Source organism: Mesoplodon mirus (genome assembly GCF_964341445.2).
Source record: "Mesoplodon mirus genome assembly, chromosome: 7".
In the NCBI taxonomy this organism is placed as follows: domain Eukaryota; kingdom Metazoa; phylum Chordata; class Mammalia; order Artiodactyla; family Ziphiidae; genus Mesoplodon; species Mesoplodon mirus.
Window position 1 is genome coordinate 9438839 of NC_138983.1, and position 17293 is coordinate 9456131.

The window sequence follows — 17293 nt, forward strand, 5'->3', positions numbered from 1 at the left end:
AGCTCTGTGGTGTATTTGCACAGACTGCTGCTTCAAGGATCCCCAAGGGCAGCCTCAGCAACTGCCTTGATATTGGGGACCACTCTAGTGCTGTTTCCTCTCTTTTTAAGTTTGGGAGACAGATTAGACATTTGAGCTGGCCCCAACAAGAGGAGCACCTTAGAGAACGGGAAGTTAAGTCTACTGTGTGCTCCTTGAGCACTTTCTTTAGAGATGGGGAAAAGCCTCAGCAGTTGTGACTTGCTCAAGGTTAGATCCTGAGATGTCTGCCTCAGGTCCGCTGCTCTTTCCACAGCCGGAAGCTGTGGAAAGCTGTGGGTTGATCAAACACAGCAGGAGCTGCTTAGCCCAGCTGATAGGTCCCTCCATCTCATGGTCCTTGTCCCTGGGGCCTCCCTAGCTCTCTTACTCCCACCCTGGCCTGAGCCAACACCTCGGTAGTGTCGGGCGGAACTGACCACTATAACAGTCTAGGAGGAAGCAGCACCCTCCAGTGTCTTCACTCAGCTGCCACCATAGCAGTTTCCGCTAAATGCCTTTAAGTGGGCCGGTGGCTCTGGCTCCTGGTGGGTGCACCCCACGCAGCCCGCTAACGCGGAAGAGAGGCGATCTGGCTGTAGCCCGTGGAGTCCGGAAGGTGCCCGGTGGGGGCAGAGCTCCCCAACCAGGGTTAGGAAGAGGTCGCAGAACTCCCATTCTGGGAGAGGACCGACGGCAGAGGGAGAGGGTAACAGCCCTGAGGAGGTTGGGAGTTTAGGGACAGTGCGGGCTTCGTGGAGGATCCGCCTTTATTCACTAGGTAAATATGGGGTTGAGGATACAGTCTCTACTGCCCCTTGAAGGAGGACACAGCCTGCTCTCAACCACCCAGCAGGGAAACCGCTTGCCGTCAAGCAGAGGGCCCGGCAAGAAACCCGGCACACTCTGTGGCTGCCTTATGAATATTCACGACCTTTGGGCCAATCAACGTCTGAACAGCTCAGAGCACACCAATGGGCTTACCGCATGCAGATAAGCATCGTAGATGGTATTCCTAAAGCTGGTAGAGACTTAAGTCGGGCTGGAAACGGAACCTTGAGCGGAAAGAGCTCGGTTTTCGGAGGAGTGTACCTTGCGATTGGGCGACGGCTACGTCACTTCCTATCGGACGGGCGGAAGTTGCTTCCCAGCGTGTTGCAATTTGTAGAAGCGAGTTCCGGTTGTGGCCGAAGTGGTTGCGTTTTGTTAGTACCGGACAGTTGTGATGGCTGCGGTGGATTCGGATGTCGAACCGCTGCCTCGCGGGGGTTTCCGCTGCTGCCTCTGCCACGTCACTACGGCCAACCGTAAGCGGTGGCTAGTGAGGGGGGTGTTTATGGGCTTTCGTCTTTGGGTCCTAGCGAAAGTTAGGGTTATAGGTCATAGTGCTTGCCAAGTCGGTTGGTAGGGTCTCACCTCTGTTTTCTCTCCGCTGTCCGAAGGGATTACAGAGTGGGGGAGAGTCCCACCACCTTACACCCCAGCTTCCCAGTATCCGAAATCTCGACGACAGAAGTTTCGTTATTTTATTTCCTCTTTAACCGTCATCTGTTGGATATTACGTTTGTGCCTGCTACTCCGCTGGGCTCTAGCGCGGGGAGAGGGGATTTAGAGATGAAGGAGCTCACCACCTAGAGATGGAGACAATTTCAGTACCCTATAGATGTGTTTGGAAAGCTGCAGGGTCACAGAGAAGGTAGTAGTAAAGTGAGGGAAGCCCTACAGAGGGGCTTCCCAAAGGCAGAGATGGGTGAAGTAGCATGGTATGCATGTTTGGAACGTGGGTTTGGAAAAGGAGACAAGGTCCTTTTGTGACAGCGCAGGAGTCTCAATGAAACCTCATATTCCACTTTTGAAGTCTGGAATCATCATCTCCCCTGAACATGATCTTTCATTCTTTTCCTTTGTGAATGGCACTACCACTTGTCCAATAGGGCAAGCCAGAAATCCAGGATAGTCTTCTCTGGCCCCACATATACATTGGTGACATCAAACAGCTGACTCAAAATGTAATAAAAATTTTAAAATCAGCTAAGTTTCCCCGCATTCACCATGTACCAGACTCTCAGGCAAGTGCTATATATGAATAATATGAATGTGGTAGGTACTATTATTATCTCAATTTTGTACCTCAGGAGACATGAACAGCGAGGTTAAGTAAGTTGCCCAAGATTTCGCACAGCTTGACAGACCTGGGATTTGATTCTGGGTAGTGTGACTTCTGATCCTGCACTTGTAATCTCTATACTATACCCAGAAATGTTAAATGGGAAATAGTCTAGGGTCCTGATTTTATTTAGTCCTTCTATAAATGACCTAGATAAGTTACCTGTTAATTTCTTTACAGTGTGCAGGTGTTGCTCTACCTTGCACTTGTAGATGGTTTAAGAAATACTTTTGGGGCTTCCCCGGTGGCGCACTGGTTAAGAATCCGCCTGCCAGTGCAGGGGACACAGGTTCCAGCCCTGGTCCGGGAAGATCCCACATGACGTAGAGCAACTAAGCCTGTGCACCACAACTACTGAGCTTGCGCTCTAGAGCCTGCGAGCCACAGCTACTGAGCCCACGTGCCACAACTACTGAAGCCTGTGCGCCTAGAGCCTGCGCTCCACAACAAGAGAAGGCACTGCAATGAGAAGCCCGCACACTGCAACGAAGACCCAGTGCAGCCAAAAAAAAAAAAAAAAAAAGGAAATGTGTTTCTATCAAAAAAAAAAAAAGAAATACTTGTGTACAGCCAGTTCTCCTGGGAACCACTTAAAATGCTTTATATAGACAAATGGACAAGAGAGGAAGCTGCAAGGAGCCAGGACTTTGTCAGAATCAGTAGGATCTAGGTATGCCGAGAACAAAGTTGGGGTAGGTACACTGAAGAGCAATTCGGATGTTTTTGTCCTCACGTTTGTCTTTGCAGGGCCCAGCCTAGAGGCCCACCTGGGAGGCCGAAAGCACCGGCACCTGGTAGAACTACGAGCTGCTCGAAAGGCCCAGGGACTTCGAAGCGTGTTTGTCAGTGGCTTTCCCCGGGATGTGGATTCTACTCAGCTCTCTGAGTACTTCCAGGCATTTGGACCCGTGGCCAGTGTTGTCATGGACAAGGACAAGGTAGAGTGAGTGGCTCTGGGGGTAAAGAATGAGTCAGGTGTCCTACACACCAAAAGAAATGGGGGAGGGAGACCAGCAGCCTGTTTCTGCTGGTTCCTAATGTGGCTTGCCCTTGGTGGACACTCCAGTACTTGGGCTAGTCCAGCTTTGTGAGTCTCTCACCCTCGCCCCCCACCCCTGCTTGGATTTTATCAGTTCGTCAGAATTAGTCATTGGGGAACTTGTTGGTCATTTATTTATTCAATCAGTCTTTTATTTGCCAAATATTTATTAGCTGCTAACTTTGTACTAGGCACTGCTTAGAACTGCATTCTGAGTAGTGCATAGGGTAGTCATGGTTCCTGCTTGCACAGACCTTACAGTCTAGTGGAGGAAGTAGACAATTAAATGAGTAACTACTACAGTGAAGTGGGTGCTTTAAGACCACACCATTGGGAGATCTATCCTAACCCTTCAAGAAACTGGTTGATAAACCAGCTAGCAGTTTATTAAATTATGCTGAAAGGTACTGAGGTCATCCGGTCAGAACACCCTGTCCTCTGGACAATGCAAGACAAACAGACTTGTTCTTTGCGGTCCTTTTTGTCTTGCTTCCATGCCGACCTTTTGTCAGAGTCTCTCTAGTCCCCTGGAAGAAGTTTGCCATTGTGGTGATGTGCTCCGTGGTCATATTGTAGCTCTGAGGCTACACTCTGGTTTTGTGGGCTTAGATGATCCCAAATCTACTTAGCAGCCCAGGTCTTCTCTTACCACGCCGTGGGGTCTGTTTTTCTTAGAAATTGCATTAAGCAACCGACTCACAATGGTTTAAACAAACAGGGTTCAATGGTTCTCTTATAACAAGAAGTCCAGACCTGGGCCATCCAAGATTTTACTGTTTTCCTGCTGTGTCATTATTGGCATATGGCTCTCACTTCATAGTTGTGATTATGCTGGTTCCACATCTTCCAGCAAGAAGAAGCAGCAGGTTGAAGGGCAGACCATCAAAGGCTAGGGTCATCTGAGTCTGATCCCTTCCCCCGGTTTCTTTATTTCCCAGGAAAATATTTCTCAGAGGCCTCTTCAGCAGACATCTCCTTATATTTCATTGTCCAGAACTCTGTCTATCGCCTGGTTACTCCTAGCTACAGGGAAGCCTGGGAAATGAAGTTTTTTTAGCTGGGCACTTTGTCCCTCTGAGCAAAAAGCAGGGTTCTTTCAGTAAGGAAGATGGGAGAATGTATATTGGGTGGGCAGTTGGCAGTGTCTGTCCCAGGTGACTTCTTCAGAAAGCTCAATGACACCACTTTTGTTCATATTTATTTCAATTGTAAAGAAAGATCTTTTCCTGAACTTAAACCTCAAGTTTTTGAGGCTTCTATCAATAATTATAACAATAATGACTAAAATTTTTATGGAGCAGTTATTATGCACCAATTATATGCTAAGTACTGTATGTCTTATTTAATCTCCATAACATTTCCTTGAGATCATCACTGGGGAAGTTGGAGGTTTGGGGGAGTCCCTGCTTGGGAGGCAGTCACAAGTTACTTAACCTCTCTGAGTTTCAGCTGCTTAATTTGTAAAAAGGGAATAATAATACATACCTTGTTGTAGGAATCTTATGAGACTTCGAGATAGCTTACATGAACTGTTCGGTTAATAATAAGCCCTCAGGGGGCACAGGTTCAGTCCCTGGTCGTGGAACTAAGATCTTGCATACCACACAGTGCGGCCTAAAAAAAAAACTTGCAAAAAAAAAAAAAAAGACCTCGGTAAATAGTGGCTCTAGATGGGGATGCTGGTATTGAGAGGAGAAAAATGGCAGGGACACATCCTTCTGAATCTGCTTATCCCGCCCTCCCTGATGCCTTTTGTGCAGTTCTTGAGAGAAATACGTGCACACAGACAAGGCCAGGCAAAGAGACACCTAATTGCTAACTGGGGCTTCGGCTGCAAATTTGGTGTTGCACTGCAGTCTGTTGAGCTGTGTGATTCCTCAGAATCAGAAGATTCGCTTGGGCAGGCCCAAGTGACTGCCTTTCTCCGTAGTTTCACTTTGGTTCTTTGTGCTGTTTGACATAGGGTAGAAGTGAGGGTAGACAGGGGACCCCCTTTTCTTTCCCCCCCTTGTATTGTCAATTGCTATTATATATTATTAAGATATATAATTCATTGGTTGTTAGTATATTTGCAAGATTCTGCAACCATCATATGATCTAATTCCAGAATGTTTTTTATCACCCCAAAAAGAAACTGTGAACCTATTATCTGTCCTTTTCCAATTGTGATTCAGGCCTGTGTGCTGGTGAAGCCATCCCCCTGGTTAAGTTTTGTATATGGCGTGAGGTAGGGGTCCAACATCATTCTTTTACATGTGGTTATCCAGTTATCCCAGTTGAGAAGACTGTTCTTTTCCCATTGAATGGTCTTAACACCTTTGTTGAAAGTCAGTTGGTCATAGATGTACGAGTTTATTTCTGGAGTCTCAATTACATTCTCTTCATCTGAATGTCTGTCTTTAAAAAAAAAAATTAATTAATTAATTTTTGGCTGCGTTAGGTCTTCATTGCTGCACGCGGGCTTTCTCTAGTTGTGGCAAGCGGGGGCTAACCCTTCATTGTGGTGCACAGGCATCTCATTGCGGTGGCTTCTCTTTGTTGCAGAGCATGGGCTCAGGAGAGTGGGCTTCAGTAGTTGTGGCTCGTGGGCATAGTTGCCCTGCAGCATGTGGGATCTTCCTGGACCAGGGCTCGAACCTTTGTCCCCTGCCTTGGCAGGCGGATTCTTAACCACTGCACCACCAGGGAAGTCCTGAATGTCTGTCTCTATGCCAGTACCACACTGTCTTTTTTTTTTTTAATTAAAAAATAGTTTGGGAATTCCCTGGTGGTACCGTGGTTAGGACTCAGCGCTTTGGCTGTCGGGGCCTGGGTTCAGTCCCTAGTCAGGGGACTAAGATCCCGTGAGGTGTGCGGCACGGCCAAAAAAAAATTTTTTTTTAATTGAGGTAACATTGGTTTGTAACATTATATAAATTTTATGTGTACAACATTATATTTCTATTTCTGTATACCCTACAGCGTGGTCACCACCAAAACTTTAGTTTCCATCCATCACCATACAGTTGATCCCCTTTACCCATTTTGCCCTGCTCCTTCCCCTCTGATAATCACTACTCCTCTCTGTATCTATGTGTTTGTTTTCGTTTGGTTTGTTCATTTATTTATTTATTTATTTATCTATTTAATAGATTTTTTTTTTTTTTTTTTTTTTTTTGCGGGACACGGGCCTCTCACTGTTGTGGCCTCTCCCGTTGCGGAGCACAGGCTCCAGACACGCAGGCTCAGTGGCCATGGCTCACGGGCCCAGCCGCTCCGTGGCATGTGGGATCTTCCCGGACCGGGGCACGAACCCGTGTCCCCTGCATCGGCAGGCGGACTCTCAACCACTGCGCCACCAGGGAAGCCCACGATAGATGTTTTTATGGTATATATAGTACTTTATTTTTTAAAAAAACTGTTTGTTTATTTATTTATTTATTTTGGCTGTGCCAGGTCTTAGTTGCAGCACGCGGGATCTTTGTTGAGGCACGTGGGATCTTTTAGTTGCAGCATGCGGACTTCTTAGTTGCGGCATGCATGCGGGATATAGTTCCCCGACCAGGGCTTGAACCCGGCCCCCTGCACTGGGAGTGTGGAGTCTTACCCACTGGACCACCAGGGAAGTCCCTGTTCATTTATTTTGTTTTTTGTTTGTTTTTTATATTCCATATATAAGGGAAATCATATGGTATTTGTCTTTTTTTGTCTTACTCATTTCACTTAGCATAATACCCTCAAAGTCCATCCATGTTATTGCAAATGGCACGATTTTTTTTTTTTTTTTTTTCTCCGTACGCGGGCCTCTCACTGTTGTGGCCTCTCCCGTTGCGGAGCACAGGCTCCGGATGCGCAGGCTCAGCGGCCACGGCTCACGGGCCCAGCCGCTCCGCGGCATATGGGATCCTCCCAGACCGGGGCACGAACCCGTATCCCCTGCATCGGCAGGCGGACTCTCAACCACTGCGCCACCAGGGAGGCCCAAGATTTTTTTTTTTTAGTAGCTGAGTAATATTCTATTTTATATATACACCTCATCTTCTTTATCCATTCATCCATTCAGGGGCACTTAGGTTGTTTCCACACCTTGGCTGTTGTAAATAATGCTGCAGTGGTGATGTGCTCCGTGGTCATACTGTATTTGTATTTCTGTGGTATCCGTTATTATTTCTCCTCTTTCATTTCATACATATATGTATGTGCATATATCTTTTCAAATTAGCGTTTTCATTTTCTTTGTATAATAACCCAGGAGTGAAATTGCTGGATTGAATGGTAATTTTAGTATTAATTTTTTTGAGGAATCTCCATACAGCTTTCCATAGTGGCTGCACCACTTTATATTCCCAACAGTGCACGAGGGTTCCCTTTTCTCCACATCCTCGCCAAGACTTATTTCTTGCCTTTTTGATAATAGCCATTCTAATAGGCATGAGGTGATATCTCATTGTAGTTTTTTTTTTTTTTTTTAACCTTTTTATTTTTGGCTGTGTTGGGTCTTCATTGCTGTGCACGGGCTTTCTCTAGCTGCGGCAAGCGGGGGCTGCTCTCCCTTGCGGTGGCTTCTCTTGTTGTGGAGCATGGGCTCTAGGCGCGCTGGCTTCATTAGTTGTGGCACGTGGGCTCAGTAGTGTGGCTCGCGGGCTCTAGAGCACAGGCTCAGTAGTTGTGGCGCACGGGCTTAGTTGCTCCGCGGCATGTGGGATCTTCCCGGATCAGGGCTCAAATCCATGTCCCCTGCATTGGCAGGCAGATTCTTAACCACTGTGCCACCAGGGAAGTCCAGTCTTTTTGTTTTTAAAATTTTGGTTGAGCTGTGTAAGTTCTTTATATATTTTGGATATCAGCCCATTATCAGATATATCATTTGCAAGTATCTTCTCCCATTTGGTGGGTTGTCTTTGTATTTTATTGATGGTTTCCTTTTTTGTGCAGAAGCTTTTTAGTTTGATGTCGTCCCATTTGTTTATTTTTGCTTTTGTTTCTCTTGCTTGAGGAGACATATCTAGAAAGATATTAAAACCAGTATCAAAGAGCTTACTGCCTGTGTTTTCTTCTAGGAGTTTTATGGTTTCAAGTGTTACATTCAAGTCTTTAATCTATTTTGAGTTTATTTTATTTTATTTTATTTATTTTTTTTTTGCGGTACGCGGGCCTCTCACTGTTGTGGCTTCTCCTGTTGCGGAGCACAGGCTCCGGATGCACAGGCCCAGCGGCCATGGCTCACGGGCCCAGCCGCTCCGCGGCATGTGGGATCTTCCCGGACCGGGGCACGAACCCGCGTTCCCTGCATCGGCAGGCGGACTCTCAACCATTGCGCCACCAGGGAAGCCCTATTTTGAGTTTATTTTTGTGTGTGATGTGAGATAGTGATCTAGTTTCATTTTTTGCATGTGGCTGTCAAGTTTTCTGAACACTGTTTATTTATTTATTTTTGCGGTACACGGGCCTCTCACTGCTGAGGCCTCTCCCGCTGTGGAGCACAGGCTCCGGACGCGCAGGCTCAGCAGCCATGGCTTACGGGCCCAGCCGCTCTGCGGCATGTGGGATCTTCCTGGACTGGGGCACGAACCCGTGTCCCCTGCATCAGCAGGCGGACTCTCAACCACTGCGCCACCAGGGAAGCCCTGAACACTGTTTATTGAAGAGACTGTTCTTACTCCATTGTATGTTCTTTGCTCCTTGTTGTAAATTAATAGTCCATATACATGTGGGTTTATTTCTGGGCTCTCAGTTCTGTTCCATTGATCTGTGTGTCTGTTTTTCTGCCAGTACCATGCTGTTTTGCTTATTATGATTTTGTAATATAGTTTGAAATCAGGGAGTGTGATACCTCCAGTTTTGTTCTTTTTTCTCAGGATTGCGTTGGCTATTTGGGGTCTTTCGTGGTTCCTATAAATTTTAGAATTTTTTGTTCTGTTTTTGTGAAAAATGTCCTTAGGATTTTGATAGGGATTGCGTTGAATCTGTAGATTGCCTTAGGACATTTTGACAATGTTAATTTTTCCAATCCATGAGCATGGAATGTTTTTCTATTTATTTGTGTCTTCTTCAGTTTCTTTCAACAGTGTCTTATAGTTTTCAGTGTATATGTCTTTCACCTCCTTAAATTTTATTCCTAGGTATTTTATTCTTTTTGCTGTGATCGTAGTTTTCTTTATTTTTCTTTCTGCTAGCATATAGCATATAGCATATAGGAAGCATATAGGAAGAGAACAGATTTTTGTACCCTGCAACTTTACTGTATTCATTTATTATTTCTAATGGGTTTTGGTAGAGTCTTTAAGGTTTTCTATATATAAAGTCATGTCAACTGCAAATCGTGATAGTTTTGCTTCTCCTTCCCAATTTGATGCCTTTTATTTCTTTTTCTTGTCTAATTGGTCTGGCTAGGACTTCAATACTGTTTTGAATAAGAGTGGTGACAGTGGGCATCCTTGTCTTGTTCCTGATAGCTTTCAGATTTTCACCATTGAGTATGATGTTAGCTATATATGACTTTTATTATATTGAGGTGCATTCCTTCTCTACCCATTTTATTGAGTTTCTATCATAAATGGGTATTGAATCTTATCAAATGCTTTTTCTACATCTACTGAGATGATCCTATTTTTTTTTTTTTTTTTTTGCGGTATGCGGGCCTCTCACTGTTGTGGCCTCTCCCGTTGCGGAGCACAGGCTCCGGATGCGCAGGCCCAGCGGCCATGGCTCACGGGCCCAGCCGCTCCGCGGCATATGGGATCCTCCCAGACCGGGGCACGAACCCGTATCCCCTGCATCGGCAGGCGGACTCTCAACCACTGCGCCACCAGGGAGGCCCGAGATGATCCTATTTTTATTTTCAGTTTGTTAAAGTATGTGTCTTGTTGATTGAGTCACGGATGTTGAACCATCCCTGCATCCCACCTGATGGTGGTGTATGATCCTTTTAAGGTATTATTGTATTGGATTTGCTAATACTTTGTTGAGCATTTTTGCATCTATGTTCCTGAGAGATATTAGCCTATAGTTTTCTTTTTTTGTGCTGTCTTTGTATGGTTTTGGTATCGGTGATGTTGGCCTTGTAAAAATAAGTTAGGGGGCTTCCCTGGTGGCGCAGTGGTTGAGAGTCTGCCTGCCGATGCAGGGGACACGGGTTCGCGCCCTGGTCCGGGAAGATCCCACATGCCACAGAGCGGCTAGGCCCGTGAGCCATGGCCGCTGAGCCTGCGCGTCCGGAGCCTGTGCTCTGCAACGGGAGAGGCCACAACAGTGAGAGGCCTGCGTACCCCCCCGCCAAAAAAAAAGAGTTAGGAAGCGTTCCGTCCTCTTCAATTTTTTGGAATAGTTTGAGAAGGATAGGTATTAAGTCTTCGATGGTCCTGGACTTTTGTTGTTTGGGAAACTTTTTGATTACTGTTTCAGTCTCCTTACTCGTGATCAGTCTATTCAGGTTTTCCATTTCTTCATGATTCAGTCCTGGAAGGTTGTGTGATTCTAAGAATTTGTCCCTTTCTTCTAGGTTGTCCCTTTGTATGTTTGTTGGTGTATAGCTTTTCATACTCATAATATTCTCTTACCCTTTGTATTTCTGTGGTATCCGTTATTATTTCTCCTCTTTCATTTCTGATTTTATTTATCAGAGGCTTCTCTCTTTTTCCTCAGTGAGTCTCCCTAAAGTTTTGTCATTAGTACCACACTGTCTTGATCACTGTAGAGAGTACCTTTGCATAAGCAGGATGCGGTTCTAGCTTCGCCACTGAAGGGAATATAAAAGAATATGGCCTTTTGCCAGAGCAGTCATAGTTTTTCTGCTCCTGCTAACGTTTTGCCTTAAAGAACACGACCCAGTGAATGTCATTAAACTCAACCAAATCATAGCAGCACTGCTGTCATATCGCTGGTAAGGCCGTTGAAGACAGGGTTTACGTGTTTAGAGTTATGCGTAACACAGTGATCATTACGTGGATTGTCAATATTAAAAGAGTCTAATTAAAGCAGGAAGAGTTAGGGCCTGAGTCCTAGTCTTACCAGTGAAATGTCACTGGGAAGACTGGGGTTTTACAAAATAGGTAAAATGAGGTTTTTCAGAGGCAGGCTTGGGTGAGAATAAAATGCATGCGATTTGAGTGAAGGAGACAATTGCTTTTCTAAATATGTTCCCTGGTGGGGATTCCCTGGCGGTCCAGTGATTAGGACTCCATGCTTTCGCTGCCGAGGGCGCAGGTTCAGTCCCCGGTAGGAGAACTAAGATCCCACAAGCCTCGAGGCGTGGCCTAAATAAATAAATATGTTCTCTGATGTTATCAAAACAGCAAACAAATTTCCCAGTTTATATGGTGGTCCCCATTGTAAAGATTCTCACCCACTGTCAGACCATGTGTTTGGATTCTAGGTTCTAAAACCATCATCATTGTCCCTGTTGTGGTTTGACAGGGAGTGTTTGCCATTGTGGAGATGGGGGACGTGGGTGCCCGGGAAGCTGTCCTCTCACAGCCCCAGCACAGCTTGGGAGGACGTCGCCTGAGGGTCCGGCCACGGGAGCAGAAAGAGTTCCAGAGCCCAGCCTCCAAGTCCCCCAAAGGAGTGGCCCCCGACAGTCACCAGCTGGCAAAAGCACTAGCGGAGGCCCCGGACGTGGAGGCACAAATGCTGAAGCTCGTGGGGCTGAGGGAGCTGTCTGAGGCCGAGCGGCAGCTTCGGAGCCTCGTGGTGGCCCTGGTGCAGGAGGTCTTCACAGAGTTCTTCCCTGGTGAGTCACCTCCCTCACTGTGTCTGAGCCCTTCCTGTCCTTCCTCCCCTGTGTTTGCATCCCCAGTCCTCCCTAAGCTAGTGGTGTTCATTTGCCTGCTTTTCCATCTTTGTGCCCCATTTTGTTCTTCCACCACTTACTCCCTGCAGTGTCTCTTGACCTTTATTCTCTGCTCGGCACCCAGGCTGTGTGGTCCATCCTTTTGGCTCTTCCATAAACAGCTTTGACGTCCATGGCTGTGATCTTGACCTCTTCCTGGATCTGGGGGACTTGGACGAGCCCCAGGTATGTGACCGTGGAGGCAGCTGTGAAGAGTCAGTGGAAATGGTCATGTCTGGGCAAACACTTGACCTCTCGTGCCTTAATTCTTCATCTATAAAATGGGGTAATAGGACCTGCCTGAAAGAGTTATTATAATTGGAGAAATGTGAATGTGTATGGATATTGGATAGGATAAAATGAATCAACATGGGATAAATGGCATTTGTAACAGGAAAAAAACCAGATTGCAAAATAGCATGTATAATATCTTACTCGGGGAGATAATGGGTTATGTTTTTGCTTATCTGTGTTTTCTAACATTAATGTACAGATCCTGCCTTGGGAATAGGAAAGGGTCATTACTTTTTAAATAGACTATTTTTTAGAGCTGTTTTAGGTTCATAACAAAATTGAGCAGAAAGTACAGAGTTCCCATATACCTCTCGCCCACAAAAGTTTTTTGTTGTTTGTTTTTTGGGGTCTTTTTTGCTGCACCTCACAGCTTGCGGATCTTAGTTCCCCCACCAGGGATCGAACCCGTGCCTCCTGCAGTGGAAGTGCACTGGAGTCCTAACCACTGGACCACCAGGGAATTCCCTCTTTAGTCTTATTTAATCTGGAACGGTTCCTCTGCCTTTTTTTGTTTTTCATGACAATAACGTTTTTGTAAAATACTGACCGTTTATTTTATGGCATTAAAAGGTTAATTTTTTTTTTTCTTTGTTGTACGCGGGCCTCTCACTGTTGTGGCCTCTCCCGTTGCGGAGCACAGGCTCTGGACGCGCAGGCTCAGCGGCCATGGCTCACGGGCCCAGCCGCTCCGCGGCATGTGGGATCTTCCCGGACCGGGGCACAAACCCGTGTCCCCTGCATCGGCAGGCGGACTCCCAACCACTGCGCCACCAGGGAAGCCCTAAAAGGTTAATTTTAAAAAAGGCTTGTGAAGGTTAAATGAGTTGATATTTATAAAGCCTTTAGAATAGGGCCTGGCACATGAGAAGCAGTAATAGATATATCTTAGGGATGGAATGTTCCCTGGTTAGGGGACTGCAGGTGAGGTAGTTACTCAGCTCTTTTCCATCCACAGCCAGCCCCAAAGCCTGCAGAATCTCCATCCCTGGACTCGGCCCTTGCGTCCCCACTGGATCCTCAAGCCCTGGCCTGCACCCCAGCCTCCCCTCCAGACTCACAGCCTCCAGCTTCTCCCCAAGACTCGGAAGCCCTGGACTGTGAAGTCCCTTCCTCCTCCCTGGCACCCCAGACTCCAGACTCTGCTTTGGCCTCTGAGACCCTCGCCTCTCCCCAGTCCCTGCCTCCATCCTCGCCACTGCAGGAGGACCGGGGAGAGGGGGACCTGGGGAAGGCCATGGAACTGGCAGAGGCCCTGAAGGGGGAGAAAGCAGAAGGGGGAGCCATGCTGGAGCTGGTGGGATCCATTCTTCGGGGCTGTGTCCCTGGAGCGTACCGAGTCCAAACTGTGCCCTCTGCCCGACGCCCTGTGGTCAAGTTCTGCCATCGGCCTTCAGGTCTCCACGGTGACGTCTCCCTCAGTAACCGGTACCTTTGTTTGGGGGGCGGCGGGGAAGGCCAGATGGGCACTCTGGGGAGGTTGAGGAGGGTGCCCTGCACCAGCTGAGCCTTGAGGTTGTCCTTCTTTGGTCCTGTCTCTCTTTCTGATGCTCATCTCATGTCTGGCTTTCATTTCAGTGTTTGGAAAGTGTGTTTCTTGGGATACTGTTTTTAAGGATTTAGGAAAGAGTTCCATCCATGGTGAATAAGTTTTAGCATTGGGAAATGCTGAGTTAAACACAGGCAGGTTTCTCCCTTCCCTCCCTCTCCCCCACTTCCTCTTTCCTCCTTCTCCCTCCCTTCCTATCTTTTTTGCATAGTAAAGGCTCTGATCAGTCTTACAATAACATGCTCTGTAACTGTCTAAGACATTTATAGGATGTCGTGTTTCCCAGACACATTTGATGTTCTTTTGTACATACTCTCTCCAGACCATGTCAGAAAACTCCTCGGGAAACCCTCTGTTGGCCTTCTTCCATCTGGCCCCCATTACACAAGCCTGGAATGAGAGCTGGGGGTGGTAGGTTCCTGAGCCCTAACACCCTTGTCCCCCCCTCTGTCCCAGGCTGGCCCTGCATAACTCCCGCTTCCTGAGCCTCTGCTCTGAGCTGGATGGGCGAGTACGGCCCCTTGTGTACACTCTGCGCTGCTGGGCTCAGGGTCGAGGGCTGTCAGGTGAGAATAAATCAGGACAGACTTGGGGCTCTGTTCGTGTCGGGGCAAAGGCAGGGACTCAGGGAGAGAAGGACCGGGGTTGCGAAAACTGCCAAGGAGGGGATCAGACCCGCCTCTAATCTAACCGGAATTAATTGATTATTTACCCAGGGAGTGGCCCGCTTCTCAATAACTACGCCCTGACCTTGCTCGTGATCTATTTCCTTCAGACCAGGGACCCTCCTGTGTTGCCCACTGTGTCCCAGCTCACCCAGAAAGCAGGTACAGTAGCCCGGCCTCCACCCGCTCTGTCTCGTGAGCTTCATCTCTCTTCCTCCTCTCACTTAGACATATTGAGCTTCCCTGAGAATGAGATCTCTGCTATCACTCCCATATCCACCCTCCCCCGCCCCCCCTTAATCTTCCTGCTTCCAGGCTCACCCTCACCTTTTTTACTTTCATAGGTGAGGGCGAACAGGTGGAGGTTGATGGCTGGGACTGTAGTTTTCCCAGGGATGCCTCGAGACTGGAGCCCAGCACCAATAAGGAGCCCCTGAGTGAGTTTGGGGAGGCTGGGAGAGGGCTAATAAATGGTGCTAATGACACAGTTACTGGCACACAGCACCCTCGTGGGGTAGCTAATATTGTTATTGCTACTTAGCAGGTGAAGAGACCATGCCTTGGAGTAATGAAGTGGCTTGCCCAAGGTCATGCTGCTGGCAAGGGGAAGGGGCAGTATCTGGGGGCACCACGGGAGAGAGGTCTGACCTCTTGTTTATAGGGATGAGAGGAGCCTGGCTCTGGCACTCTTCTGAGCCACTTGGGAGGGAAAAAGAAAGTCCAGCTAAGGGAATGGCTCTGGCACAGGGCTGATCTCACTTCTGGCCTCCTAGTGAGCCCTTCTCCCTGGTCTTTCTCTTCCTCCAGGTTCCCTGCTGGCCCAGTTCTTCTCCTGCGTCTCTTGTTGGGATCTTCGTGGCTCACTGCTGTCCCTGCGGGAGGGTCGGGCACTGCCTGTGGCAGGGGGCCTGCCCTCTGATCTCTGGGAGGGTCTGCGCCTCGGTCCCATGAACCTCCAGGACCCCTTTGACCTGAGTCACAATGTGGCAGCCAATGTGACCAGCCGGGTGGTCGGGCGGCTACAGAACTGCTGCCAAGCAGCAGCCAGTTACTGCCGAAGCCTCCAGTACCAGTGCCGTTCCTCCCGGGGTCGGGACTGGGGGCTGCTTCCCCTTCTGCAGCCCAGCTCCCCCAGCTCCCTGCTGTCTGCAACACCCATCCCCTTACCCCCCGCTCCCTTCACCCAGCTCACTGCTGCCCTGGCCCAGGTGTTACAGGAGGCTTTGGGGTGCCATATAGAGCAGGGAACCAAGAGACTGCGGTCAGAGGGAGGTGGAACTGGGGAGCCTCCCCAGGGAGGGACAAGCAAAAGATTGAAACTAGACGGACAGAAAAAAAGCTGTGAGGGGGGCCAGGAGGAACAGCAGGGACGTGCAGGGGGCCACGGTGAAGATGGGGTGGAAGAAATGGCGATAGAGGCTGGAGAGTCAGTGCAAGACTGGGCCATGAGGAGCCCTGGGCAGCCAGGGGAGCTGGCCCCGATGACCAGAAAGCATCTAGGCACTGGAGAAGAGGGGCAGTCAGGCCCCGCAGCGCTGGCTGAACAGGGGCCCAGAGGACCTGAGGCAGCCCGAGAAGGGTCTCAGGCCAAGGCAGGGAAGGGGGTGTCGCTCTCCTCAGTGGGCTGGCGCTGTGCCTTGTGCCACCGAGTGTGGCAGGGGCGGCGGCGTGCCCGAAGACGCTTGCAGCAGCAAATCAAGGAAGGAGTTGGAGCTGGTGCTGGCACAGGAGCAGAGTGGCTGGCAACTGAAGCTCAGGTCACGCGGCAGCTGAGAGGCCTGAGCAGTACTGAACAGGCGCCAGGGGCTGAGCCACTCCTGACCTTCGTGGTGTCTGTCTCCCAGGCTGACCAGACTCTCACTGTGACCCCACTCCGGGATTCTCAAGGCCTGTTCCCTGATCTCCATCATTTCTTACAGGTTTTCCTCCCTCAAGCACTTCGAAACCTGCTCAAGTGAAGATGGGGACCCTAAAGGGCAATAAAGCTGCTAGTTTAATAATAAACACTAGTTTCTGCTAATTTCCACCTGGTAATAATCCTCCTTCCCCCAGTGCTTAAAGCAGCCTCTCACAGGTACCCTCTCTTGCCACCCTAAAATAGGTCTCTCAGTATGTTTCCTTCAGAGCCCAGGAGGAGTGTGTGTCTGGCACCTGGACCCACTCAGTAGAGTTCTGGAAAGATGGAGTGCTGGGTGGGTGGCTTGAGCAGCACCTGAGAAGTACCAAGTTTGCTTCCACATTTACCTTACTGCCCAGAGTTATGAATGGTGACAGGGCTTGAAATTTGGATTCAGCGTTTTTCATTCTCTCACTTAATAGAATTCATCCTGTTCTTAAATTGGGTTCAGATCTGAGCATGGGTAAAGGGCGACCCATCCATTGAATTGTCAGCCCTTCCGGGGTGACAGGACGTGGCTGGGCTCTCCCTCAGCCCCTCCCTTGTTGCAGGCCCAAAGACTAGTGCCACTTCTAAGCAGTAACAGCATCCTTGAGCTACAAGGTCGTTTAATGGAAAAAAACCTCATTTTTACAGAGGGCTTCGGACTTGGGCTCGGGTTAGATGTACAAGCTCTCCTCTGGAAAGAGCCGGAACAAAAGGAACGTGGCACCCCGCCACCTCCACGCACTTGCTTCCGCTCCTATGAGTGTCACACAACCACGATGTTAGGGGGTCTGGCAGGACCTCCATCAAATCACCGCGGGCCCCGCGACCCGGAGGGAAACGCCTCTGGGGCCCGGCGCGATTCCGGGCTGG

At 48.7% G+C, this 17293-nt stretch overlaps 1 protein-coding gene across 2 annotated transcripts; it reads left to right on the forward strand.

Annotated features, from left to right (window-relative positions):
• Nucleotides 1-1205: 1205 nt before the first annotated feature.
• TUT1 (terminal uridylyl transferase 1, U6 snRNA-specific) lies at nucleotides 1206-16542 on the forward strand. 2 transcript variants are annotated; one of them, XM_082629052.1, is made up of 9 exons: nucleotides 1206-1325; nucleotides 2933-3123; nucleotides 11619-11934; nucleotides 12119-12219; nucleotides 13283-13752; nucleotides 14196-14284; nucleotides 14590-14700; nucleotides 14883-14975; nucleotides 15346-16542. In XM_082629052.1, exons 1-9 carry the CDS (start codon nucleotides 1244-1246, stop codon nucleotides 16494-16496), a joined length of 2604 nt encoding a protein of 867 aa, XP_082485178.1. In that variant the 5' UTR covers nucleotides 1206-1243; the 3' UTR covers nucleotides 16497-16542. The 2 variants fall into 2 exon arrangements, with proteins under 2 accessions (XP_082485178.1, XP_082485177.1); XM_082629051.1 differs by lacking the exon at nucleotides 14196-14284 and adding an exon at nucleotides 14330-14439.
• Nucleotides 16543-17293: the final 751 nt, after the last annotated feature.

What these genes read in the sequence shown, in the direction of transcription:
- TUT1 (XM_082629051.1), top strand. Translation starts at nt 1,244, where the DNA reads ATGGCTGCGGTGGATTCGGATGTCGAACCGCTGCCTCGCGGGGGTTTC. An exon ending in CCACGTCACTACGGCCAACC is followed by an intron (nt 1,326 to 2,932) that starts GTAAGCGGTGGC and finishes TTGTCTTTGCAG; the next exon opens with GGCCCAGCCTAGAGGCCCAC. An exon ending in TCAGGGTCGAGGGCTGTCAG is followed by an intron (nt 14,440 to 14,589) that starts GTGAGAATAAAT and finishes TTATTTACCCAG; the next exon opens with GGAGTGGCCCGCTTCTCAAT.